The following is a 24,802-nucleotide window of genomic DNA, read 5'->3' on the forward strand; positions in this document are numbered from 1 at the left end:
CACTGTCAGTGTTTATCCATTAAAGGCACTGTACAACCTAGGATCACACAGTGAACAGCAGTGCACCCTGTTCAGAAGACTCCCATGCACGACCCTGTGCTTACTGCTTTCGGCTTCCCTCCATGTCAGTGAATCAGTTGTATTCCAAGAATCCAAGGTGCTATAAGCTTTTTCTTCAAAAAACCTCATCTTTTATTTCATCCTTTAAAAATGCATTGCTACATTGTGTCCAAAACGAGGCAATGCATTTTTAAAGGATTACCATAGATAAAAGCTTTATTTTAAGGAAAAGCTTCTGGTGTCTCAGATTTTTACAATGGTCTCCTCATGCTCTGTTTTCACCTGTAAGATAAAAACCAATTAAAGATGTGTGTTGGTTTCAGAGAAGATGCTTGGGCTTCTCTGCTGCAGCGTAGAGCTATCATCACATCAGGTCCATTAATCGCCATCTTCTCTGTCTTCATAGCTATGATCTTGGTATGGAGAATCGGGATTTAACTGATGACAAGGTCACAACTGAAGCTGCTGAAGCAATCAAAAAATACAATGTTGGAATCAAATGTGCCACCATTACACCCGATGAGAACAGGGTTGAAGAATTTAAGTTGAAGCAAATGTGGAAGTCCCCAAATGGAACCATCCGAAACATTTTAGGAGGAACTGTGTTCCGAGAGGCCATCATCTGTAAGAACATCCCTAGGCTTGTGTCTGGATGGGTCAAGCCCATCATTATTGGCCGTCATGCTTATGGGGATCAGGTAAAGCTGTATGATTTGTATGTTAACCTATAACACGTGTAGTTGGGCCGCCAGTGCCGCACATGTACTATACACATAGCTTCACGTTCCTAGTGCAGGTGTAGCCGGCAATCAGCAGTAGTCTGTAGAAGTTCCCACGAGTGGGCGCTTAATATCATTAGAAGCTATATAGTTGGTACAGTTTTAGATTCCACGTTCACTAGAATCCACCTAGAGAACTGGAGAGGAGGCATCCCATTCACAAGGGCTGTTATTTCAGCGATGTGTCACTTACTGAGCTGCTTGCTGCAGTTTTGATAAAATCACAGTTTTTTCTGCTGCAGGCCTACCAGCTCTCTGAATGCTGACCTCTGTATAACCCCGCCCACAGCCCTGGTTGGCAGCTTTCTGTCTTTGCGCAGTGTACACAGAAATCTGCCAATCAGTGGTGGGGGTGGTGATAATCTCCTGCTGATAGAACAGTGATGTTATCAAAACTACTGCAAGTAGCCCAGTAAGTGACACATTTCTGGAATCAGGGTCTCTGTTTGTACATTATGCTGCTCTCAAATTAGGTGGCAAAATCCTGGTGGCAGATTCCCTTTAAGTTGCACTTTTATATACTTTTGGTTCAAACCTGTTTTCAATCATTCCTTGTGAAGCTGCAGCTGTATATTTCCTTGACAGTGTTGGCTGCTAAGAGAAAATGTAGCCAATAATGCCAGGGCACCTGTCCTTTTGTCACTTAGACCAGTATAGGCCATTATTCTTTATATCCCCTTTCTGGCCACACACAGTCACGACCTCCACATAACACCCACACATGGATGGGCAGCAATATCTTCATGTAACATATCACATTGTAACAAGTACTGATGTTGCTTTGAATTTGTGCCGAAGAAGCAACATGGGGATCAATATAAAAATGTAAGTAGTAAAAAAAATGATATGACCGGTGATATGTGTCCAATATATAAAAACCTAAATCAGTGGTTATTTGAATCTGCCAGAAAGGGGTAAAAATGGCATCCGCCTCCCATCAATCTTATCCTCCTAATATATTGCAGTCATAATATTATACAGCACTGTGTACTTACAATTGCTCAGTTTGCCTTTCTACCCAGCTAATTCTTCTCTTTTCTATTAGGTCTATGACATCACATGATTAACCCCTTTACCCCCGAAGGTGGTTTGCACATTAATGACCGGGCCAATTTTTACAATTCTGACTACTGATGTGCCTAAACAGTTGAAACCCCCCCACAAGTGACCCCATTTTGGAAACTAGACCCCTCAGAGAACTTATCTAGATGTGTGGTGAGCACCTTGAACCCCCCCCCCCCGGGCTCTTCACAGAAGTTTATAACATTGAGCCGTAAAAATAAAATGTTCACATTTTTCCCACAAATTTTTTTTTCAGCCTCCAATTTTGCATTTTCATAAGGGTAACAGAAGAAATTGCACCATGCAATTTGTTGTGCAATTTCTCCTGAGTAAGCAGATACCCCATATGTGGGGAAAATACACTGTTTGGGCGCACGGCAGGGTTCAGAAGGGAAGGAGCGCCATTTGACTTTTTGAATGTAAAATTGGCTTTAATAATTAGCGGACACCATATCGCGTTTGGGGAGCCTCTGATGTGCCTAAACAGTGGAAACCCCCCACAAGGAACACCATTTTGGAAACTAGACCCCTCAAGGATTTTATCAAGGGGTATAGTGAACATTTTGAACCCAGAGGTACGACACAGAATTTGATAACATTAGGTCATCATATTGAATAAGTTGCCATTAGTCTTTAGCGCAAGTGCTCGCTACTTGAGTTTGCATCGGGTACTCGGGTATGCACAAAGTATCGCGGGTGCTCAAGTGACATGCTCGAGTCCGCGCCCGCATGTTTCACGGTTGATAGACACCCCGAAAAAAACATGGGAGGATCGCTCACGCATGGCAGGCAATCCCCGCTTTTTTTTTTTTTTTTGGCTGTATAACAGCCACGAAACATATGGCGTGAAGACTCGAGCACCCACGATACTCAGTGCATACCCGAGCACCCAATGCAAACACAAGTAGCGAGCACTTGCGCTCAACACTAGTCGCCATATCGTCAGCATTTTTTTTTTCTTTACTTTTGAAAAAATCCTAACCCTTTCACAACCGTAACCCTACCACAACCCTAATGATAGCTCTAATCCTAGAGTTTATTTTTTACGCCCTTACTTGTGCGGTATAAGTGATTAAACAACTTTATTCTTCGGGTCGGTGCGATTACAACGATACCAGATTTATATCGGGTTTTTATGTTTGGCAGCTGTCACACACTAAAAGACACTTTTTTTTGTTGCAAAGACTAGTTTTTGGATCATATTTTTAGAGCTAGAAATTTTCCATATTTCATCCGACAGAGTCATGTAAGGGCTTGTTTTTTGCGGGACAAGTTGATTTTTTTTATTGGTACCATTTTCAGGCATGTGACATTTTTTGATTGCTTTCTATTCTGATTTTTGGGAGGCGGAATGAACAAAAAACAGAAATTCAGGAATTATTTTTTTTGTTTTTTTTTATGCCGTTCTGCTTGTGGTAAAATTGATAAGACAGCTTTATTCTTCGGGTCAGTACGTTTACAGCGGTACCGAATTTATATAGTTTTTCTATGTTTTGGCGCTTTTACACAATAAAAACTATTTTATAGAAAAAATGTATCGCTTTATTCTGAGAGCTAAAACTTTTTTATTTTTCAGCTGATGGAGCTGTACGGTGGCTTGGTTTTTTCAGGACAAGATTACGTTTTTATTTACATTCGTCCTTTTGATCGCGTTTTATTCCATTTTTAATTTGGCAGTATGGTGATAAAGCAGTTTTATAGGTCAGGTCGTTCTGGATGCGGCGATACCAAATATGTGTACTTTTATTGTTTTGCTTTGATGACTGCTTTGCACACTCTTGGTATTCTCTTGATGAGCTTCAAGAGGTAGTCACCGGAAATGGTTTTCACTTCACAGGTGTGCCCTGTCAGGTTTAACAAGTGGGATTTCTTGCCTTATAAATGGGGTTAGGACCATCAGTTGTGTTGTGCAGAATTCAGGTGGATACACAGCTGATAGTCCTACTGAATAGACTGCTAGAATTTGTATTATGGCAAGAAAAAGCAGCTAAGTAAAGAAAAACGAGTGGCCATCATTACTTTAAGAAATGAAGGTCAGTCAGTCCGAAAAATTGGGCAAAGTTTGAAAGTGTCCCCAAGTGCAGTTGCAAAAACCATCAAGCGCTACAAAGAAACTGGCTCACATGAGGACCGCCCCAGGAAAGGAAGACCAAGAGTCACCTCTGCTTCTGAGGATAAGTTTATCCGAGTCACCAGCCTCAGAAATCGCAGGTTAACAGTAGCTCAGATTAGAGACCAGGTCAATGCCACACAGAGTTCTAGCAGCAGACACTTCTCTACAACAAATGTTAAGAGGAGACTTTGTGCAGCAGGCCTTCATGGTAAAATAGCTGCTAGGAAACCACTGCTAAGGACAGGCAACAAGCAGAAGAGACTTGTTTGGGCCGAAGAACACAGGGAATGGACATTAGACCAGTGTAAATCTGTGCTTTGGTCTGATGAGTCCAAATTTGAGATCTTTGGTTCCAACCACTGTGTCTTTGTGCGATGCAGAAAAGGTGAATGGATGGACTCTACATGCCTGGTTCCCACCGCGAAGCATGGAGGAGGAGGTGTGATGGTGTGGGGGTGCTTTGCTGGTGACACTGTTGAGGATTTATTCAAAATTGAAGGCATACTGAACCAGCATGGCTACCACAGCATCTTGCAGCGGCATACTATTCCATCCGGTTTACGTTTAGTTGGACCATCATTTATTTTTCAACAGGACAATGACCCCAAACACACCTCCAGGCTGTGTAAGGGCTATTTGAAAAAGAAGGAGAGTGATGGGGTGCTACGCCAGATGACCTAGCCTCCACAGTCACCAGACCTGAACCCAATTGAGATGGTTTGGGGTGAGCTGGACCGCAGAGTGATGGCAAAAGGGCCAACAAGTGCTAAGCATCTCTGGGAACTCCTTCAAGATTGTTGGAAGACCATTTCCGGTGACTACCTCTTGAAGCTCATCAAGAGAATGCCAAGAGTGTGCAAAGCGGTCATCAAAGCAAAAGGTGCTTTGGTATATATATACTTTTTTTTTTTTTTTTTTCAATTTCCACTTTTTTTTCACTTTTACACTTTGTCCCACTATGGGACTTTCACTTTTTGCAGGCTGATCGCTTGCATAGCCTGTGCTATTCAGGCTGTCAGCTCTGCAGCCACAAATTAGATCATGCGCAGTGCACACAATCTATCTAACTTCCTGATGCATGGTGACCCGGATGTCGTCATCGAGTCACCATGGCAACGATCGGGACCCCGCACTGACAGCGTGGGTTCTCAATGCAAGGTAAGAGGGTCTGTTTTTCCTCTCCATGCTCTCGGAATGCTGCGATGGACTTCGATCGCAGTATTTCGGGTTTAGTGTGCCACGAGCGGTGTGGAACCGCTCCTGGCACATAGTACTGGGTGTCAGCTGTGACGATCAGCTGACACCCAGCGGCGATCGCCCCGCACAGCCTCTGTGCGGGCGCGATCACATTGTGCGTAATAGTACGTACCTGGTCCATAAGTACCAGGGCACAGGGATGTACTATTACTGACCATGTCAGAAAGGGGTTTAAACTGACTAGCTGAATCCCTCTAAGCGCTATGTACAAATAGAAGGTCAGTTTTTCCCTGTATGACTCACCATTCACTGCAAAAGTCAATGACAGAGCGAACGAGCGGAACTGCTGGGTCGGGAGTTGAGGGGAGTGATAAATGCAGGGACAAGAGACTTCCTGTTTCTTCATAGAGCTAGTGGAAAAGAGAAGAATTAGCTGGGTAGAAAGTTAAAATGAGCAATTGTAAGTACACAGTGCTATGTAATATGATGACTGCAATATATTAAGGGGATAAAAACGTTGATGGGAGGAGTGCTTCTTTACCATAGGCCACAACCCATGTGACAGCATGGGGCCTAGTGAATTAGTGAATGGAAGACTTGGCCAGAAGGAAGATGTAAGTAACAGCCAATCTTTGTCCCGGTGGTGGCAGAACAGGGAGTACTAAAGAGTGGTGTGTGTGTGTGTGTGTTTTTTTTTGTTGTTGTTGTTGTTGTTTTTTTAACCCCTTTCCAGCCAGGTGCCATAATCTGGAAAAATTGTGTCCATCATTTTGCTGGATTGGCTCGAAGTAAATAACAAAGAAATTATTATTTTTTTAATTTTAGGGGAATTTTATTCACTAGTCCATAGTTACAGTGCACTGGCTTTCCTAATGATTAAAATGCAAATAATAATATGTAATTTTTCATGTTACATTTTCTTGTATTTTCTTTTAACATTACCTGTTTGAATTCCAGTACAGAGCCACAGACTTTGTGGTCCCTGGCCCCGGCAAGGTGGAAATATCATTCACTCCTAAAGATGTCGGAGAACCAATAAAATATGTTGTACATAATTTTGAAGGTTAGTGTTCAGTTGATGTGGGACCAAACTTTCAGAGTTTCTATTCTAGGCAAGGGTTTTTTATTTTTGTGCAAGCTATGAAGCATGCGGACACCACTACAAGCCTCTAAAAATGCGTATTCACACTAGATAGAATTATCTCATCTGAATTCATTAACTTTAAAGGCAAGTAGAGATGAGCAAATCCATTCGATTGAAAATTGAATTTGTCTAAAATTTTTAGAAACTCACTGAACCCAGCAAACTTGAACAATTTGTGTTTCACTTTCTGTGAATAGCCTAAAATGGCTGCCTCTGTCTTACAGATTGCAAAAATTGCATCAGCCAGAGAAGGACCACATGTCTTCGAGCGGACTTTCCCATATCACCTTTCAATAGTCACGTCACATGTTATAGCACAACCAACCAGAAAGCACTGTGACAGCCTGTATAAAAGCAGAGTCAGGGAATGTAGCAACCATTTTGTGGTGAGTCAGGATTGCGAGAGGACCTCTCAGGGCATAACTTAGATATATGGAGAGGAAGCCATAAAACACTGAAGAAACTGTACATATAGTACTTCAATGAAGAAGATAAGTTTGTGTGAAGTCAAAAGATTAGAGTCCTACAAGTTTTTTTCAGGGCAGTTAGAGGCTTTGGAGTACTTTAATTTGTCTCAAATTTCCTTAGGCAAATGTGAAAATTTCAAAAGATTTGCTCATTTCTAGTGACAAGCACAAGGAATTCTGCACGGCCCTTTCTGATGACTGGGACAGTCCTACAAATGTCTGTCATGTGTGAATATAACCTAAGGCTATGTTCACAGAGTTTTTTGAGGCTTTCAATATAAGGGTTTTTCAAGCGGAAACCACTGCAGGAAACTCTCCTTTTCATGGGATCGTTTGGAGACATTTTCTTTGCCTGAAGAGGTTTTGGAAGATCGTTTTCCTAAAGTGTTCTTTGCAGCCTTTTGATTTAAGTGTCCAGTTTGGAGATATTTCCTTCAGGATCCATTCAAGATAGTAACATGATTTTTTTTATACATCAGCCAGCCATTTTTAAAAACTGCTGTAGGATATGTGTACACGACATCTTTTTCAGGCGGAAACTGAAAGGCGCAAAAGAATGAATTTCTGCATGTCTGTGTAACAACGACTCGCTGTGCTTATGTTCAGGCTTTACAACATCTTTTCAACACTTCAAATTTCGAAAAGCACCAAGTGGGTAAAAGAAGTGATATGTTCATTCTTCTGGCATTTTCTGCTCAGTGGGAAAGCTCAAAAGATGCCCGGAAGACAGCAAAATGCTCCAAAGACATCCGGTTATCAATTTTGCCTAAAAAACAAAAAAACAAACAAAAGAAACCCGCTATCAGTTCAGGTTCGTAATTCAGTGGAGTGAAAAAAAACATCCAGAAAGCATCAGTAAAAAAAGACATGACAACAACTATGGTAAAACCCTCCAAGAAACCGCCGGCGGAAAAATGCTCAGGAAATGAACAAAAAAGTCACAAAAAAGCGTTCCCTTAAGTGTCTTCTGCTTGAAAAGCTCGGTGGGGTTGCTTGAGTTTAGAAGACATCGTGTGCACATAGCCTTAGGAAAAAGAAACTGAGAGTTCATATGAACAGCAACGTGGATTTCCCACATAGATTAATAGCGTTTTCCAAGGGTTTTTGAGGAGTATTTTGGAACTTAACAGCTTCAAAACATTCCTCCGGAAACTCTGTGTGAACATGGCTTAAGTGGAAGTCACTTTGACATCTGGGTTTTATTACTTACTTTGCCAAAGGTGCATTTTCTAAACACATCACTACAAAATTCCTGCCCCCACTGTGTGACGGCAGTAGGTCTGAATCCACATGTTATATTCAGGACATTTTTCTCCTCCATCTTTTTCTTGTTCTGCAGACTGCGGAGGTGTTGCCCTTGGCATGTATAACACTGACCAATCCATTAGAGATTTTGCCCACAGCTCCTTCCAGATGGCGTTAGTTAAAAGTTGGCCTCTGTACATGAGCACCAAAAACACAATCCTGAAGCGATATGATGGACGTTTCAAGGACATTTTCCAGGAGATCTATGAGAAGTATATTGTTTTTCACCCTATGTTTCACTAGAATTTCATGTGATAGAATAATTGCTGACTCTCTATTATGATTGGGCCTCCCAGCTATGAATGACAGCTCGCATGCTGCAGTGCTAATTTGCTAAGTAAATGATGAGCAAACTACTCCTTCTGCGTGCCGGATGCAGCGACGCGCCAGATATTGTCTGTAAGGATCGCACAGAACGGCAATCTGTACATGCAATTGTATAGGGAATCCACAACCCTGTTCACATGGTCAGGACGGCTCTATTGAATGTGAATGCTGCCGCTGCAGACTTTGCCGTTGTGAGCAATGGCTTTCAGCAGAGACTTGGCTGCAGATGCACAGGCCACAGTGCGCAGGGCTATGTCTGTCACTGCGGGGTGAGCGGCATGGTGGGACTGTAAGGACAAGGACTTTACTAATGAACGAGACAGCACAGGTAAAGGAGTTTTCAGAAACGTGGACCACAAATACATGCGGCCATGTAAAATAACAAAGCCAGTATTTGGGGTCCACTTTCTGAAAGAGGAAAACCCCTCTAAGCCTTTAAAGCAATATCATTTACATATAAGTGATTGCAGGTGATCATATCTGGAGGGGTCTCAGCAGTTTAGCTTCCTCCACACGAGACAGATACCGGCTATATGAAATAGTCAGCATCAGTCTTTAACAGGTGAGCTTCAGTCATGGCTGTTAACTAAACGCTGCTGTCAATCTCTGATAGGGGCGTATAAATAGAACGCATGTCACTGCTCGCGCATACTGGCTCCCATCAGCACCCTGTGATTGATTGCAGGGCACCTATGTGTTACCATGAACCAGGGGTCCTCAGGCTGAGCTTTAAAGGAGAATGGAATTTTCACTATATACTGCAATACCTTGGTATATGCAATCAGACAATCACAGGTTCAGGTCCCCTAAGGGGACTAATAAAGTAAAAAACAAAAAATAATCTAAAAGTTAAAATCACCCCCCTTTTTCCCCACATTAAAATCAAATATATGTGGTATTGCCGCATTCATAAAAATCCATTCTGTCAAAATGTAAAATTAATTAACCCAATTGGTAAACAAGAAAACAATCAAAATCCAGAAATGTGGGTTTTTGTTGGGTCACCAATCCTCCCTATCAAATATACACTAAAAACTGATCAAAACGCCATGTATAGCCCAAAATAGTATCAATAAATCTGTCAGCCCATCACACACAAAACAAACCCCCACCCAGCTCAGTTGATGATAAAAATAAAAATATTACAGGTCTCCGAAAATGGCGACACAATCAAATTTTTTTTCTACAAATTTCTGTTTGTTTTTTTCCCTTCAATTAAATTACAAAACTTGTACAGATTATCATACTGACTGGGATAATTATGATTTAGAGCAATTTTTTACCAATGTTTTCGGAAAATCAAAACCCCGAAAAACAACGGTGGAATGGCATTTTTTTTTCACAATTTCACCACACTTGGATTTTTTTCCCATTTTAAAGAACATCGATACAATGAATGTCATCATTCAAAACTACAACTCATCCTGCAAAAAACAAGCCTTTATTTAGCTATACCAAAGGAAAAACAAAAAGTGATGGTTCTTGTAAGATGGGGAGGAAAAAACAAAAGAGCAAAATTGAAAATGGGCTGCGGATGGAAGGGGTTAAAGCTTATTGCAAGTACTGCAGCTTATGACTTCTTACCTAAAAGCATGCTGTAATAATCACGGATTCCCATGCTAGGGTGAACTGATTGTGCATTCTGCTGGGAGGGTCCACCATGGTGCTTCATACACAGTGCAAGAGTAATCCTTCACCTGTGTATCTGGCATCCCCGATCCCGTGGTGATTGGCATTTACATGGCTGACACTTGTGCATTACATTAATGGGCCATACAAAGTGTAGGTGAGGTGTGATACCAGTAATAGTACATGATGCCAGTACACTCATCTCTTGTTTCCCAGCTAATGTATAATATATAATATGGTGGATTTCATGTTCATGCTTTGAGCAGGGGGTTGGACCAGATGACCCAGGAGGTCTCTTCCAACTCTACTATTCTATGATTCTATGTGTATATTCTTTTGCCTACAGAGAATACAAATCCCAGTTTGAAGAGAAAAAGATCTGGTATGAACACAGGCTTATAGATGATATGGTGGCTCAAGCGTTAAAATCTGAGGGTGGCTTTATCTGGGCTTGTAAGAACTACGATGGAGATGTGCAGTCAGATTCAGTCGCTCAAGGTACGAGATAAAACGCTAATTTTGGCTGTCCCTAATGTTTGTTATAAAGGATTGCTGTCACCAATCGGGGGCTGCCCTTTATTTATTAAAATAGCGGGCTGCCCCAGCCTGGTGATTTTGCTAAATATAATCCAGTACCAATCGAACGAGGAATCCTAATGCCCCCAGAATGGGTCCAACTTTCTAGCAAAGTTAGGCCCAAACTTCCTTCGGGGTTGTGGGATCCCAGCATGTAAAGCGGAATCCCACAACCCTCTGCGGCCGCTCTCGCAATGAAAGAACAAAATTTTCTTGTCCCACAAATTAAATTACATTTTAATCAACAGCTCTTGGAATAATAATTAGTTGCATAATTGGATGTGTTTAAAGGAAAGAAAAATAGCTGTGCTGAGATAATCTTCAAATGTGCCCCTCTATGTGCTTTGTAATGGCTGTGTCTGACCATACACGGGACATGGTCTGAACATGCCACATCTCCTAGGCAGGGGGGGGGGGGGGAAGCATAAGTGAATGTACTGACCACACAGCAAGGGCTCAAAGCTGCTTCTTTTTTTGTGAGGTAACACAATTCCATGTCTGTTTGTTTTATCACAGGAGCGAGTGTTTCTGCCAGTCACCAGCCCTGTGAGCACAACTTTTGGCAGCTGCTAAGTTCCTATGTCGCTGACTTACAGGGCTGGCAACTGGCAGAAACACTCGATCATGCAATAAAATAGACAGGGAAATGTGTTCCCTCACAGAGAGAAGTTGCTGGAAACCCCTTCTGTATAGTCAGTATGTCCAGTTTTTGTAACTGCATTACAAACTAAAGCTCCTCTTTCAGTATGCTGTTACTCCTTTCTAGTTTCTTCTGCTCTTTGTGCTTGTATGTTCTTGCGGCATAGGTTGATTAGAAGGGGACAAGACTGTCTCCTATCATGATGAAGAGGGCAATAAGCTGGTGAAACTTCTCCCAGCTGTGCTCGGGCTGTGCCAGGCTTGGGCCCCAACAAACGCCTTAAGATGGATGATTGGATTCTAAATTTTTGAGTGGTGAAGTTACACTTAAAGAGTTGGCCACTTTATTTTTACTTTAACAGATGTGTTGGGGACATGATTTTGTGGCATTTTCTAATATATGATTCTTCTCCTGTAGTTGATAGCTCACAGACTGAGCAGTACTTCTGTGCAGACAATGGCTACTGGTGGAGGAGCATGTGAACAGACCAGTCCACCAACCTCCTCCATGAGAGAAACACTACACATGGGATGGCTTCTTCTTTATTGGAGGAGACTGATGGACTGATCTGGTCTCATGACCCTCCACCAACTTCCATTCTATGGACAAAAGTCTGTGAGGGTGGCAGCACCAAAACAAGTGCAAGAGAAGAAGCTATAGTACTTTTATATTGGAGACACGATTTTCTGGATGTTACTAATATATAAATGTTACAAGTTCTCCTCCTTCACGGCACTGCTTTGCTGTTCTCACCGTGGCTGTTGATAGCGGAGCATGTGACCAAACCTGATTATCAGCCTCTGCCTATTGTAAAACCACAGTCCCATGTGCAATCCTTTTTTTAATTGCAGGTGGTGATTGGATAGATCTGGTCACATGCTTCTCCACCAGCAGCCATTTTCAGAACAAGGGGGGTGTTGTGGAATCTGTGAGGGTAGCAGCACCAAAATAAGTTCAGGCGAACCTGTAATACTTATATATTAGTAAGTGCCACAAAATCATGTTCGCGACACATCTGTTACAGTACAGATATAGTAGGCATGCCCTTTAAAGAACCAGTAATCGTCTGCCTGGGATCCACATTAACATTATGATGTTCCTATAAATTATTGTTGTAGTTGATGGGAAAGGGAATCGTGGATGAAAAAGTAAAGAAGCCATCCTGATCTTGTGACTTCAGAAATAGCTCAGAATATAGAATAACTTTCTATAAAAATGCATATTGGTCATGAGTGAAGAACTGAGAGGTGCTTGTGTTGGTGCAGGCTATGGATCTTTGGGGATGATGACCAGCGTTCTCATATGTCCGGACGGCAAGACTGTAGAAGCAGAAGCAGCACACGGCACTGTAACCCGCCACTACCGGATGCATCAGAAGGGCCAGGAGACCTCTACCAATCCTATTGGTAAGAAGAGTCTAAAATCCAATGTAAAAGTGCATGCTGATAGTATGTGGTATTTAAATATGTTGTGCTGCGCATCTCGTACCCATCTGTAGTCCACAGCCTTTATTACAGGCCTCATTCACACCTCAGGATTTTTTTTCTGATTTGGATCCATGTTTCCTCAGTGTTTGGTCAGTGTCAGTTTTTACCATCAGTGATTTTCTCATGCAACAAATAAATTGCAAGGCTTGTGTTACCCATTTCAATGTTCACCACGGACAACACACAAATTCCACTGATGCTTAATTAGGATTTATTCAGAATATCTCATATCCATAGATTGCACCACTGTCAGAATAGACAAACCTAACGTGTCGGGTAAGTACCCTCCATTAGATGTAGGTATAGGGGTAAATGCTGTCAAAATTAGAAAGGTCCCGGATTTGGGGTGGGCTTCCCCAGGGCTAAAAGGCAAACCAGGACCAAGTATTGTGTAGAGTGTCACAACAGACACGACTGATGAAGGGTTGTGGAGACACGGGGGTCAGTGTGGGCTCTTGTCTGCTGGCCCGGCTGTCTTTAGAAAGACCGTGGGGCCAGGGCTCATCCCACTGAATGTCCGCACTCCTTTTCCCGTGGGCGGAATACTACTCGGGTAAAACAGTGTGGCAATACTTTATTGAACCACTAACAGACAATAACATAGAGTACAGTCCCAGCAAATAGACAAGATGGTGCAAATTATAGAGTCTCACCCTTCCGCTGACTTGCGTGGATTAGAACATCTGTGACTTTAGGGCTTTGAGGGCCAACTACACCAACCAGTGGCACCCCGCTTTTGGCGGAAACACACAGAGAGGAGGTAACAACAAGCTTAGGAAGCTGACAGTCCATTGAGGTACATGGCCAGGTGACCGGATGGTCCCAACCTGGCTTCTCCGAATGACTCCATCGGTTCAGTGATGGTTAGTGGAGCAGATCTGTATCCCTCCAGCTGGGGCCGTGGTCCCTGTAGAGTGTCTAATCTGTATGTTGGAGCCATGGTTCCCTGGCTGCTGTTCTGTAGAGTCTCTCTGCAGAAGGCTAGAGGTCCCTTTTTATACCCACATCTGTCCTTCAGGCCATCATCCACAGGTCAGGGGGAGGGTGGGATGAGGTCAACTCTCATTGTTTGAGTATTCAATCACTCTGCATAGTTTGTCTGTCAATGTTTGCAGGTCAACAAGCTACATGACTGATACAGTGGGTAATCAACATTTTAGCGAACATCAATTGTTCTGTTACCCTGCGTCCCTGTCTCCCAAGGCTAGCAGCACAATAAACTACAAGCTGATATAATAGATAAACAGCAGCCATTCAACAATTCACAAACATCAATTCAATCTACAACAAGAGTCAACGTTCAATAGCTTATGTCCCTGGGCCTACTGAATATACATCTGGCATAATTAAAAATAAATGCTGTGTCGTCACATTCCTCCCCCTTCTTAATTAGCCAGACGTGATAGGCTTCCAATCATCCTTCTCGTGGTCCCTAGCTTTACCTGGGTAACTCCTCACGTAATTGACGAGAACCGAACTCGTATCCATTGCGTCCACATGTGGCATCCTCCGCATCCCGTGGTTCCTGGAAGCTGATAAAGGTGAAATGTTACGTTTTTGCTATACTGAAGGTGGAGTAATCTATGAATATGAGAGATTCTGAATAAATTCTAATTAAGCATCTCCACGTGCTTTACGGTGTGCAAATACTTCCTTTTTCACTATGGATCTACAGGAGCTCAGTGGTTGGCGCCAAAGAAATTAGCCCCCTATACTAAGTCATACCGTCCATCAAGGGTGTGCCACCTACCAGGCCTGGCGTCTGCACCTGAGCAACTGCCGAGCCCTGCGCAATTGGGGGGCCCACTCTCTGTCAGGGACACCAGCGTGCTATGGGGGGCCCTTGACTCGAAGGGAGTCAGTGCCAGCGCCTGCGAGTGGGCCCCTCCCCCCCCGCTTGCTCAGGGCCCGGCACTTGCAATACTTACCTCTCCCTGTTCCTCCGCAGGTCCTGTCTCTTCCTTTTCTCCTGACTGTGACGTCTCAGGGCAGAGGGCGCAATGACGTCTTTACAACACGCCCTCTGCTGAGCAGTCACAGTGTAGAGAGCGGGAAGACGCTGAGGAGTCCGGAACAGCTGCCAGCAGGAGGAGGTGAGTATTTGTTTGTTGTTTTTTTTTTTTTTTTTGTATGGAGCAATATATGGGGCCCATTATATATGGAGCATATATGGGACCCTTTATATGTGGAGCTCCTTATATATGGAGCCCATTATATTTGGGGCCATTATATATGGAGCATTATATGGGGCCCATTATATATGGAGCATTATATGGGGCCCATCCGTGTGCTATCTGTGATTGTCACGGATTCATAGATTTGTAGAGATGACTAGGATCAAAATCAGACATGTGTCTGTGATTTGTAGGGGGGACACACAAATGTGTACAACACCCTTGCCTATAATGGGTATGTGAAAAACACAGAACATGTTCGTTAAAAACAGACATCTGAATGAGGCCTTAGTCCAGAGCTGCTTTCACAATTTTATCAATTTTGGCTGCTGAGGAGTTTGAAAGTCAGTTGTACTCTTGGAGGCGGCCCATGCCACTGCTGATGATGGGCTCATGGTGAAGGAGGTCCACAATAAGCTACTGCTTTCCTACATCAAGCACTAGCACTTTCTTTCAGCTACCACTAGGGGGAGCTCAATACAAAGAGACTTTTAGGGTATGTGCACATGATGCAGAAATGAAGCAGAACATTTCTGCATCATTTCTGCATCTCCCTGGCAGAAAAAACGCATGCAGATTGTGCATGCGTTTTTCCTGCGGAATACATGCGGATTCACATGCGTTTCCACATGCGTTTCCGCATGTGGATTGACAAGCGCTTTCCAGGCGATTTTAGCATCACTTGGAAAGTGCTTGACAACTAGGTCACACTATATAAATCCATGCAAACAGCATGGATTTATATAGTGTGACCCGAGAGAGTGGTAAAAATAAAAAATACATGTATACTTTACCCTCTGATGGCCCGCGCTGTCCTGCTCACTCCGTGCTGCCGGCAACTTTGAATTGAAAGACCTGCCGACGTCAGTGTCATGTGACCCATCACATGACGCTGACGTCAGCGCAGGTCCTTCAACTCACTGCAAGTGCCGGGAACCAAGCAGGAGCGGTGCGCGGGCCGACAGATGGTAAGTATATATATATATATTTTATTTTATTCTTGTTTTACAGCTTTTTTAATGGTACCTGGGTGTGGATGAGACTCTCCTCTCCTCCACACCCGGGTACCATCCGCACATTAGAACGCGCCAATTACGCAAGTACAGATGCAGTCTTGCGGAATTGGCGCGTTCTAATGCAAGTCAATGGCGGCGAATTAAATGACATGCTGCGGATTTTTGAGCGCAGCGTTTACGCTGCGGAAAAATCCGCATCATGGGCACAGCACATGCGGATTTCAATTGGGGAACATTGCTGCCCTTCTACCATGCGTTTTTAATGCGTTTCCGCGGCGTTTACGCAACTGCAAAAACGCCGCGGAAACGCATTAAATACGCATCGTGTGAACTCAGCCTTACATAGTTACATAGTTTAAAAAATTCAAACTGAGCATCCTATCAATGAAACATCTGCTCAACTAAATATATTGATGACCTAAGGTAAGATGTGCCATCAATATCACATCTGTAATGGCCTACACCTGGCACCCCCACTATTCAGCTGCTTCCATGTACAGCTCTAGTAGCACATTGTGTATAGGGAGAACCCCACAGCTCGTATACTGTGTAGTGACTGTTCTTGGGTAATGCAGATCAGTTACCATCTCCCAAAGTAAATCATAGCATAAGAAATTTACCAAACTCACTAAAACGATAAGGGAGAAAACACAAAAAGATAGCATGCTGAACAAAGTAAGGGAAGGGAAAATAAGGGAGACAATAGAGGAATGGCTAACAATAAGGTTAAAGGGAATCTGTCACCAGGCTTTTGTTACCTTGTCTGAGAGCAGCATGACCTAGGGGCAGAGACCCTTATTCCAGTCATGTGTCACTTACTTTACTGTTTGCTGCAGTTTTGATTACAAACCGTTTTCTCTACTGCAGATGTACCAGTTTCCTAAATGCTGAGCCCTGTATAACCCGTCCACACCACTGATTGGCAGCTTTCCGTATACACTGTGCATAGGCAGAAAGCTGCCCATCGCTGGTGGGGACGTGTATGGTCACCTGGCAGCAAGTTTACTAGTCTTCTAGTGATAATCTCCTGCTGATAAGTGATTATATCAAAACTACAGCAAGCAGCTGAGTGACAGATCGCTGGAATCAGGGTTTCTGTCCCTCCATTATGCAGTTCTCAGATTAGATTGCCAAAATATGGTGACAGATACATTTCAAAAAGAATGCCAGGCTGTGACCCCTAAAGTAGCAAAAAGGGAAAATAGTGCCTATACTGAGACACCTGCCCCCGGCATCTCATGGTCAGAGGAAACTGAGAAGTTAGCCACGTTATGTAGAACATTTTATTACGATCCAGGAGGATGGATGGCCATTTTTTTAGTAACCATTATCCAGGAGACTTTACATTTTACCAAGTCAATGCTGACAGAAGGTCTTGTCCAGGCTTTACCAGCCACAGAAATCCATCTCTGACTAGTAAGGCTGTCTACAATTCATCACCCAGGAGGGTCTCCAAAAACACATTTTGTAGATAAACATTAGAGATCATAAAGATTAGGGGGCACAATGGAGCCCAGTATACCCTGTTGTACAGGGTTTTTCCCATCTTCATAGACATTATCATATTGTGCTTGTAAATACAAGCTCTTTTGCAATTTACTGATTATTAAAATTTGCCACAGATCTTGAGATATTACAACTATTTCTTTTGTTTATAGCTTGTTACCTGGGAGACCGACCACCGCTGCTGTCTCTCTTGTAATCAGTGCGCTGAAGCTGGCCAGGATTAGGCGGTAACGGCACGCTGCAGCGATTCTGGCCCGCTTCTAATCAGTACTTACAACTTGCTTAATATAAAAGGACTTGTAAGCACTGTGTATGTTCTTCTGACGGGCAGCAGCGGTCTGTCTCCAAGCCAACTAGCGATAAATAAAAGAAAAGGGTTACTGTTTCAAGAACGGCTGAAAATTTTAACAAGCAGTGAATTGCAAAATTGCTTATATTTCCATTATTATCTGACAATACCCATTTGTGAAGATTACAATAACCCTAAAGGCCTTTTATATCTGGGAAAACTAGAATATTTTATCTTTCACAAACAATAACTAAACTGGATAGAAATAGCTCTGTAAAGTTTGGAAAGCATGATTTTTCAGTGGCCCTTTAGTAAAGGTAGCGGAGTACGTCTGCAGTGGAGCGATCAGCGAGCCGCCTCTAGTAGCCGGAGCAGGGAGCCAGTGCTGAATGAAGTCTGTGGACGCTCCATAAAATTCAGCTGTAAAGAACCATTACAGGGAGGCAGAAATAGGCTACACTCATATTAGTTGTGAGCGGACAGGAAGAAAAGGGTTCAGTAATGTGCGGAGTAACCAGGGTTGCCTTTTGGATCCTTTTTGCCAGCAGAATGTGCCACCCATCATTCCTCCTTGGACTTCTGCATGGATTTTGAGAAGTGGGCTCCAGGCTCAATGTTCTTTTCTTGCAGTCTTCTTTGAATGTTATCCTGGCCTTCATATAATACATATTATAGAGTTTGGTGGCTGTGTGACAGACCGCTGGAGTCCTCTTCATTGCTTAGCACAGTACACAGTATTCTGGCTATAATAATATTTTTGTCTTTTCTAGCTTCCATTTTTGCCTGGACCCGAGGTCTAGAACATCGAGCTAAGCTGGATAATAACTCTGAGCTGAGAAACTTTGCTGTGGCCTTAGAGGAAGTCTGCGTTGAGACAATAGAAGCTGGCTTCATGACCAAAGATCTCGCTGCTTGTATTAAAGGTCTACCCAAGTAAGTGTCCTGTCCCTCAAGGTGATGAGCCTTTACTCAGAGGTGGATCGCTTTATTAGGACGCTAACCGATCCTGTTTTCATTTCAGTGTGCAGCGATCGGATTATTTGAATACCTTTGAATTCCTGGACAAACTGGCTGAGAACCTACAGCTGAAACTTTCCGCCCAACCCAAGTTGTAGTTCCAACATGTCAGAAGGCAGATCTCAGGGTTCCCCCTTCACTGGTGCTTTACAGCATTCAGCAGGACCTTTTTCCTTGCATCCAGTGCAAAGCATCGCTTCTTGTCAGTCTACACTCATTTTAGGTTGTGTTTTTACGGCTTGTCTGTATTTCTGTTTTTTCATTGTGATGTCTTGGGATCTATGTGACATAAGTGTTGTAATTATTGTACACAAATGTTAAAATAGCAAAAAAATATTGTCTATTGTCCACAAACTATGGCAAAAGCCTGACTTCCACAGCATTAGGCCTCAGCGCACTTTTTTGATGGAAAAAATGAAATGGATTTGAAGGTTTCCATTAGTAACATTTCACTTTAAACTTTCATGTAACATCTGGCCACAGAGTTTTGGGGCAGAAGTGGATCCACCACGATGTCCTTCCTTTTGCATTTGCAATTATTTTTCAATCCATATTCGTTTGCATATGGATCTGTAGAGGTTTTTACCCAACAAGTGTGAAAGGGTAGATGCGTTTGATGATTTTCAGTGCAGACAATCCACAGCGTAACAGGACCAGCTAAGGGAATGTACTGTATGTATACATCTGTATGTCGTGTCCATCTTCTGTGCTTCATTGACCCGCGTTGTGGATTTCAGAACCCGCGGCATCTCAACGCTTTTACGTGGAATTAGTTGCAGGTTTCACCTTTTCCATTGCATTAGGTAAAATTCTTAGTGAAATCTGGATGTAACACATGCGGAAACACTACATGGGTGGCTATCCTATTAGTTATTTCTGCCCCCACAACTCGGTCATGCTGAGACGGTCAGTGTAAACCTGCTGTGATATAATAGACTGGGGGAAGTACTACACTATTAGAAATAAATATACAACTGTACTCTTCAGCTAAAGAAGTTCTCATATTAGGGATTGATGTATGGATAATAAGCCCTGAATATCATGTAATCCAGCCAGAATCACGGACACTATTTGTATCTGACGTCTTACATCTCTGTGAATGTGTGAGGCAGTAGATCCAAACTACAGAACTATATAATCTACACTACACGTGTTGTCTACAGCCCAAATACTGTGATATAATGCTGCATCTGATGGGTTTTTGGCCCCAGTCAGATGTCTGTGATTTTTCCGGTACGGAAAATAGAAATATCCAGATCCGTCAGTGTTTGGGCAGTATTTTCTCATAAGAAGAAACATATTACAAAGCTTCTCCTATCCACTACCATGTTAAAAAGCAACTGCACGCAGATGTCCTTGTGTGCGGACAGAGATTTAGACTTGAAGACTTGTATGGGTCATTTTGTTCTGACTCGGATCAAAATTGTGGCCCTCTCCTCTCGATCAGCCAAAAAACTGGCATGTGAACAGCCACATAGGCTATAATGGGTACATGTTCTATCCGTTTAAAACACGTACATGATTGACGGACGTCTGAATGAGGCCTTAATAAATGGATGGTTTGTCCTCCAGTATCATGTCAGTTGTTTCATAATTATTGGCCAACTTTGGAAATTCATGATAATAGTAAGGGCTATGAACCAGCAATACACAAAGTGGTACTCCTCAATATGACGCACATAAGTGTAACCTTTATCTGCCCATACAAAGAGAAATGGCTCTCACAATGCCACATGAATGATCACTTACAATGGCCAACGACATACTAGTCTATGCCAACAGTGTGATCTGTCAAGTTGGAAATGCTTCATTCATTGGTGCCTGAAAAGAGAAGTGAATGGCATGGGATGATTGGCAGAATGTGGCCAGTCATTTGCCAGTTTGCACAAGCCCTCTTATTCTCTTTTTTAAATTCACGCTCTAATCTGCCCGTTAATGGCTGGATTCTTACGAGCAATCCTGCCGTCTGATTGGCTGTGCCCTGGCCAGTACTTGACTTATTGGTATGGCCGGCCTTTGATTGTCTTCACTGTTAAGCAAATAGTTCAAGCTGTTTATTACAATTCATTACACATGTCATTTTTTTCGGAAAATCATCTGGAATATTTTTAATAAAGTAGATTCCTAGCACAATGTTGCCTTGTTGAAGTCTATACGGGGTTGGCAGAGAGGGCACAATAGTGTCTTTACACAGAAGAAAAGCAGGGCATAATGTTTGAGAAAAGCATGGGTCACAGTCATTTAGATTTCATGTTATTGTTGGATTAGTTGCTCATCTGAAAAAAATGCTGAAGACGATTTTTTGGATCTTTTACACAATAAAAACTTTCATAGAAAAAAGAATTGTTTTTGCATCGCTCCATTTTGAGAGCTGTAGCTTTTTTTATTTTTCCATTGATGGAACTTTGTAGCGGCTTGTTTTTTTGCGGGACTAGATGATGTTTTTAATGATACCATTTTTATTTACATTCCACAGAATTATTATTATTAATATGGCCGTGGGTAAGCAAATCGCATACTTGCAGTTACATGACCACCCACTCTCGGGGGATCCTCGCAGTGCGTGTGATGTGACGATTCACAAGTCTGTGACTGCAGAGTTAGACCGGACACCCCCAAAAAATCGAACTTGCCTATTTTCAGAATTCTCACTTTTTTGCCTGGACCCGAGGTCTAGAAATTTTATAATTAGGTGTGAACCTTTCAGTGTTCAGTCCACTTATTGTTGATTGTAGTTTTCTATGTTAAACAGATACAGTGGTGTGAAAAAGTGCTTCCCCCCCCTTCCTGATTTCTTATTCTTTTGCATGTTTGTCACACTTAAATGTTTCAGATCATAAAGCAAATTTAAATATTAGACAAAGAAAACACAAGTAAACACAAAATGCAGTTTTTAAATTAAGGTCTTTATTATTAAGGGAAAAAGAAATCCAAACCTACAAAGCCCTGTGTGAAAAAGTAATCACCCCCTAAACAGAAATCCAAACCTACAAAGCCCTGTGTGAAAAAGTGATTACCTCCTAAACGCAAAAAGGGTATGTGCCCACAATGCAGATTTGAAGCTGAAATTTCCTGAGCGTTTTTGTCTCTTCCTGTCAGAAAAAACGCATGCGTTTTTTGAAGCGTTTTTGAGCATCAATGAATGATTTTTGGAGCTAAATAAAGTTAGTGGGACATTGCTTAAGCCATTGGATTACCATAAGAGCTGGGGTGAGTACATTGGTTCATTTAAATTATTAAAGAATGGGTCTACTGTATTTCAAATAAAGTGTTTACACTGTGTATGTTTCTTTACTTTGTTTGGTCATGAAAAGATCTGATTGACACCTTGACATCACCAAACAAAAGAGCTGGGTGTCAGCTAGTCCAATTCACCCAATCTTCATTAGCATTTCTATTCACGTAATTTATGCAACTGCTGTGAGATGTTTTTTCTTAGCCTGGGAAGGTGCCATTAGGCAAACATTTCCCTGGTCATAATTAACATCTCACAGCTGGTTCATTAGCTGCTATGTCCCCAGATCAACACTCAGCAGTGCTTTGGACACAACTTATTTATGTTGCATCCAAAACGTGGTGTTCTAATGCTGCACTTTTGTTGTCGTTACATGTGAATCCACCGTATATAATGACACTTCAATCGATTAAAATCTGCAGCGGAGACTAGTCTGTCCGCTACAGGTACGCTGCGGGTGAGTTTGGGTACGTGGCCACGGTTAAGAGCCGCTGCAGGTTTGATGCTGCTTGTATATACAGTGTCAAACCCGCATCGTCCAGATGTTACAGCATAGTGGATGGGATCTCTCGAAATCCTACGTCCACTATGCGTGCATCAGAGGCTGCCAATCAGCTGTGGACACTGACATGCGGCGCATCTTTCAGGACCGCAGCATATCAATTTCTCTTATGGAGTCGCTAGTCTCCACAACAGAAATTTGGCCACTAGACTGTATAGAATGCGGTAAATCCGCATGGTTCAGTGAACACGTGGATTTACCTGCGTTCAATAGAATGCAACATTTTGGACGGAGCAAAAATTTGCGTCTAAAGCGCTGCTACGTCTCAATTCTAAGCACAAAACCTAAAATAAAAAAAAAATGGTGTGGGCTCCCGCGTAATTTTTATAACCAGCAGAGGGAAAGCTGACTGCTGAGGGATGACATTGGTAGCCGCAGAAGGGACCATTAGCCAACAATGTTCCCTGGCTATTAATATCAGCCCACAGATGTTTGTTTAGCCTTTACTGGCTAGATTGCCATGGGACCCCAGAAAAAAATTTGACTTGGGGTCCCGCTATAAAATCTAGCCTGCAAAGGCTAAACTAGACAGCTGCGGGCTGATATTAATAGCCAGGGAAGGGGCCATGAATACTAGCCCCCTCAGCGGCCATTAATATCACCCCTCAGCAGTCCCAGGCATGGCACATCCATAAGATATGCCAAATCTGGCGCTTAGCCTCACTCTTCCACGCTGCCCTGTGGCGGTGGCAGGGGGTAATGGGGTTGGGGTTCACGTCAGCCTTGTATTGGCGGCTGATGTGAAGCCCAGGTTAGTAATGGAGGGCATCTATAAGACACCCCCCTTACTAACCGCGTAGTAAAATGGTCGGCGCATTTTCAATAAAAGACATGGCCAGAATAAAGTATTTTAATTAAATAAAACAGTTCTACAATTTTTTTTATTAACCGCCTCCGCAAAGCCCTCGATCTCCTGAAAAAAACATAAAATAAACAACCATATTCCTCACCTGTCCGCCGTCAACGACGTAATCCACGTAACGCCAAGGTCGCACGACGATCCGGATTATTTCTACAGCTGTGACATCAGCAATCACTGATGTCACAGCTGTAGACTACAGCACTGTATACTGACAGGGGTGTAAAATCACCTCTATCAGTATACAGTGCTGCAGGAGAGGTCACTGGGGATCAGCTGATGGGCCCCGATGAGCTAGAGAGCGTGGGAAAATTCTTGTGAATCTTCCCACGCTCAGCATCAACTGATCGGTCATGAGACCGAACAGCTGATTACTGGCTTTAGCAATCAGCTGATGGTCACGTGACTATCAGCTGATTGCTGCGGCACCGATCACCTGATGATCACGTGACCGTCAGCTGATCGGTGACGTTACAGATCACCTGATGGTCGTGTAACCATCATGTGATCAGTGACATCACCGCAGGTTCTGGAAGTACACTGCCCAGTCTCTTTCTTATGGTGGAATCATGAACACTGACCTTAACTGGGGCAAGTGAGACCTGCAGTTCTTTGGATATTGTTGTGGGGTATTTTGTGACCTCTTGGATGAGTCGTCGCTGCGCTCTTGGGGTAATTTTGGTCATCCGGACACTCCTGGGAAGGTTCACCACTGTTCCATGTTTTCGCCATTTGTGGACAATGGCTCTCACTGTTGTTTGCTGCAGTCCCAAAGCTTTAGAAATGACTTTCTAACCTTTTCCAGACTGATAGATCTCAATTACTTTGTTTCTCATTTGTTGCTGAATTTCTTTTGGATCGCAGCATGATGTTTAGCTTTTCAGGATCTTTTGGTCTATTTCACTTTGTTAGGCAGGTCCTATTTAAGTGGCAGTAATGAGAACAGGAGTGGCAGTAATCACGCCTGTGTGTGGCTAGGGAAATTGAACTCTGTTCCCCAAAGATGTGATAAACCACAGTTAATTTATGTTTTAAGAGGGGAGGGGGGACAAACACTTTTTCACACCATGTCCTGTAGGTTTTGATTTCTTTTTCCCTTAATAATAATGATCTTCATTTAAAAACTGCATTCTGTGTTTACTTGTGTTGTCTTTGTCTAATATTTAAATTTGTTTTGTGATCTGAAACATTTAAGTGCGACAAACACGCAGAAGTATAAGAAATCAGGAAAGGGGCAAACACTTTTTCACACCACTGTATGTACCGAATGCTACTACTTTGAGTCTTATGTTTCTATTCATAATTATATTTTGAAAATTCATTTTTTTTTATAACTGAATTTTTATTGGTCAGCCAAA

At 42.7% G+C, this 24,802-nt stretch overlaps 1 protein-coding gene across 1 annotated transcript in view; it reads left to right on the plus strand.

Annotated features, from left to right (window-relative positions):
* Positions 1-20,921, plus strand: part of IDH1 (isocitrate dehydrogenase (NADP(+)) 1) — a 37,601-nt gene extending 16,680 nt beyond the window's left edge. Inside the window, exons 3-9 of the mRNA XM_073646328.1 lie at positions 467-758; positions 6,169-6,274; positions 8,162-8,339; positions 10,430-10,581; positions 12,565-12,705; positions 18,542-18,704; positions 18,793-20,921. Coding sequence (XP_073502429.1) covers positions 467-758; positions 6,169-6,274; positions 8,162-8,339; positions 10,430-10,581; positions 12,565-12,705; positions 18,542-18,704; positions 18,793-18,886 — 1,126 coding nt within the window. The 3' untranslated portion in view covers positions 18,887-20,921. The remainder of the gene's footprint in view (positions 1-466; positions 759-6,168; positions 6,275-8,161; positions 8,340-10,429; positions 10,582-12,564; positions 12,706-18,541; positions 18,705-18,792) is intronic.
* Positions 20,922-24,802: the final 3,881 nt, after the last annotated feature.

This window comes from Phyllobates terribilis, unplaced genomic scaffold (assembly GCF_046119375.1).
Source record: "Phyllobates terribilis strain yellow unplaced genomic scaffold, ASM4611937v1 Scaffold_9__5_contigs__length_417890890, whole genome shotgun sequence".
Taxonomy (NCBI): Eukaryota; Metazoa; Chordata; class Amphibia; order Anura; family Dendrobatidae; genus Phyllobates; species Phyllobates terribilis.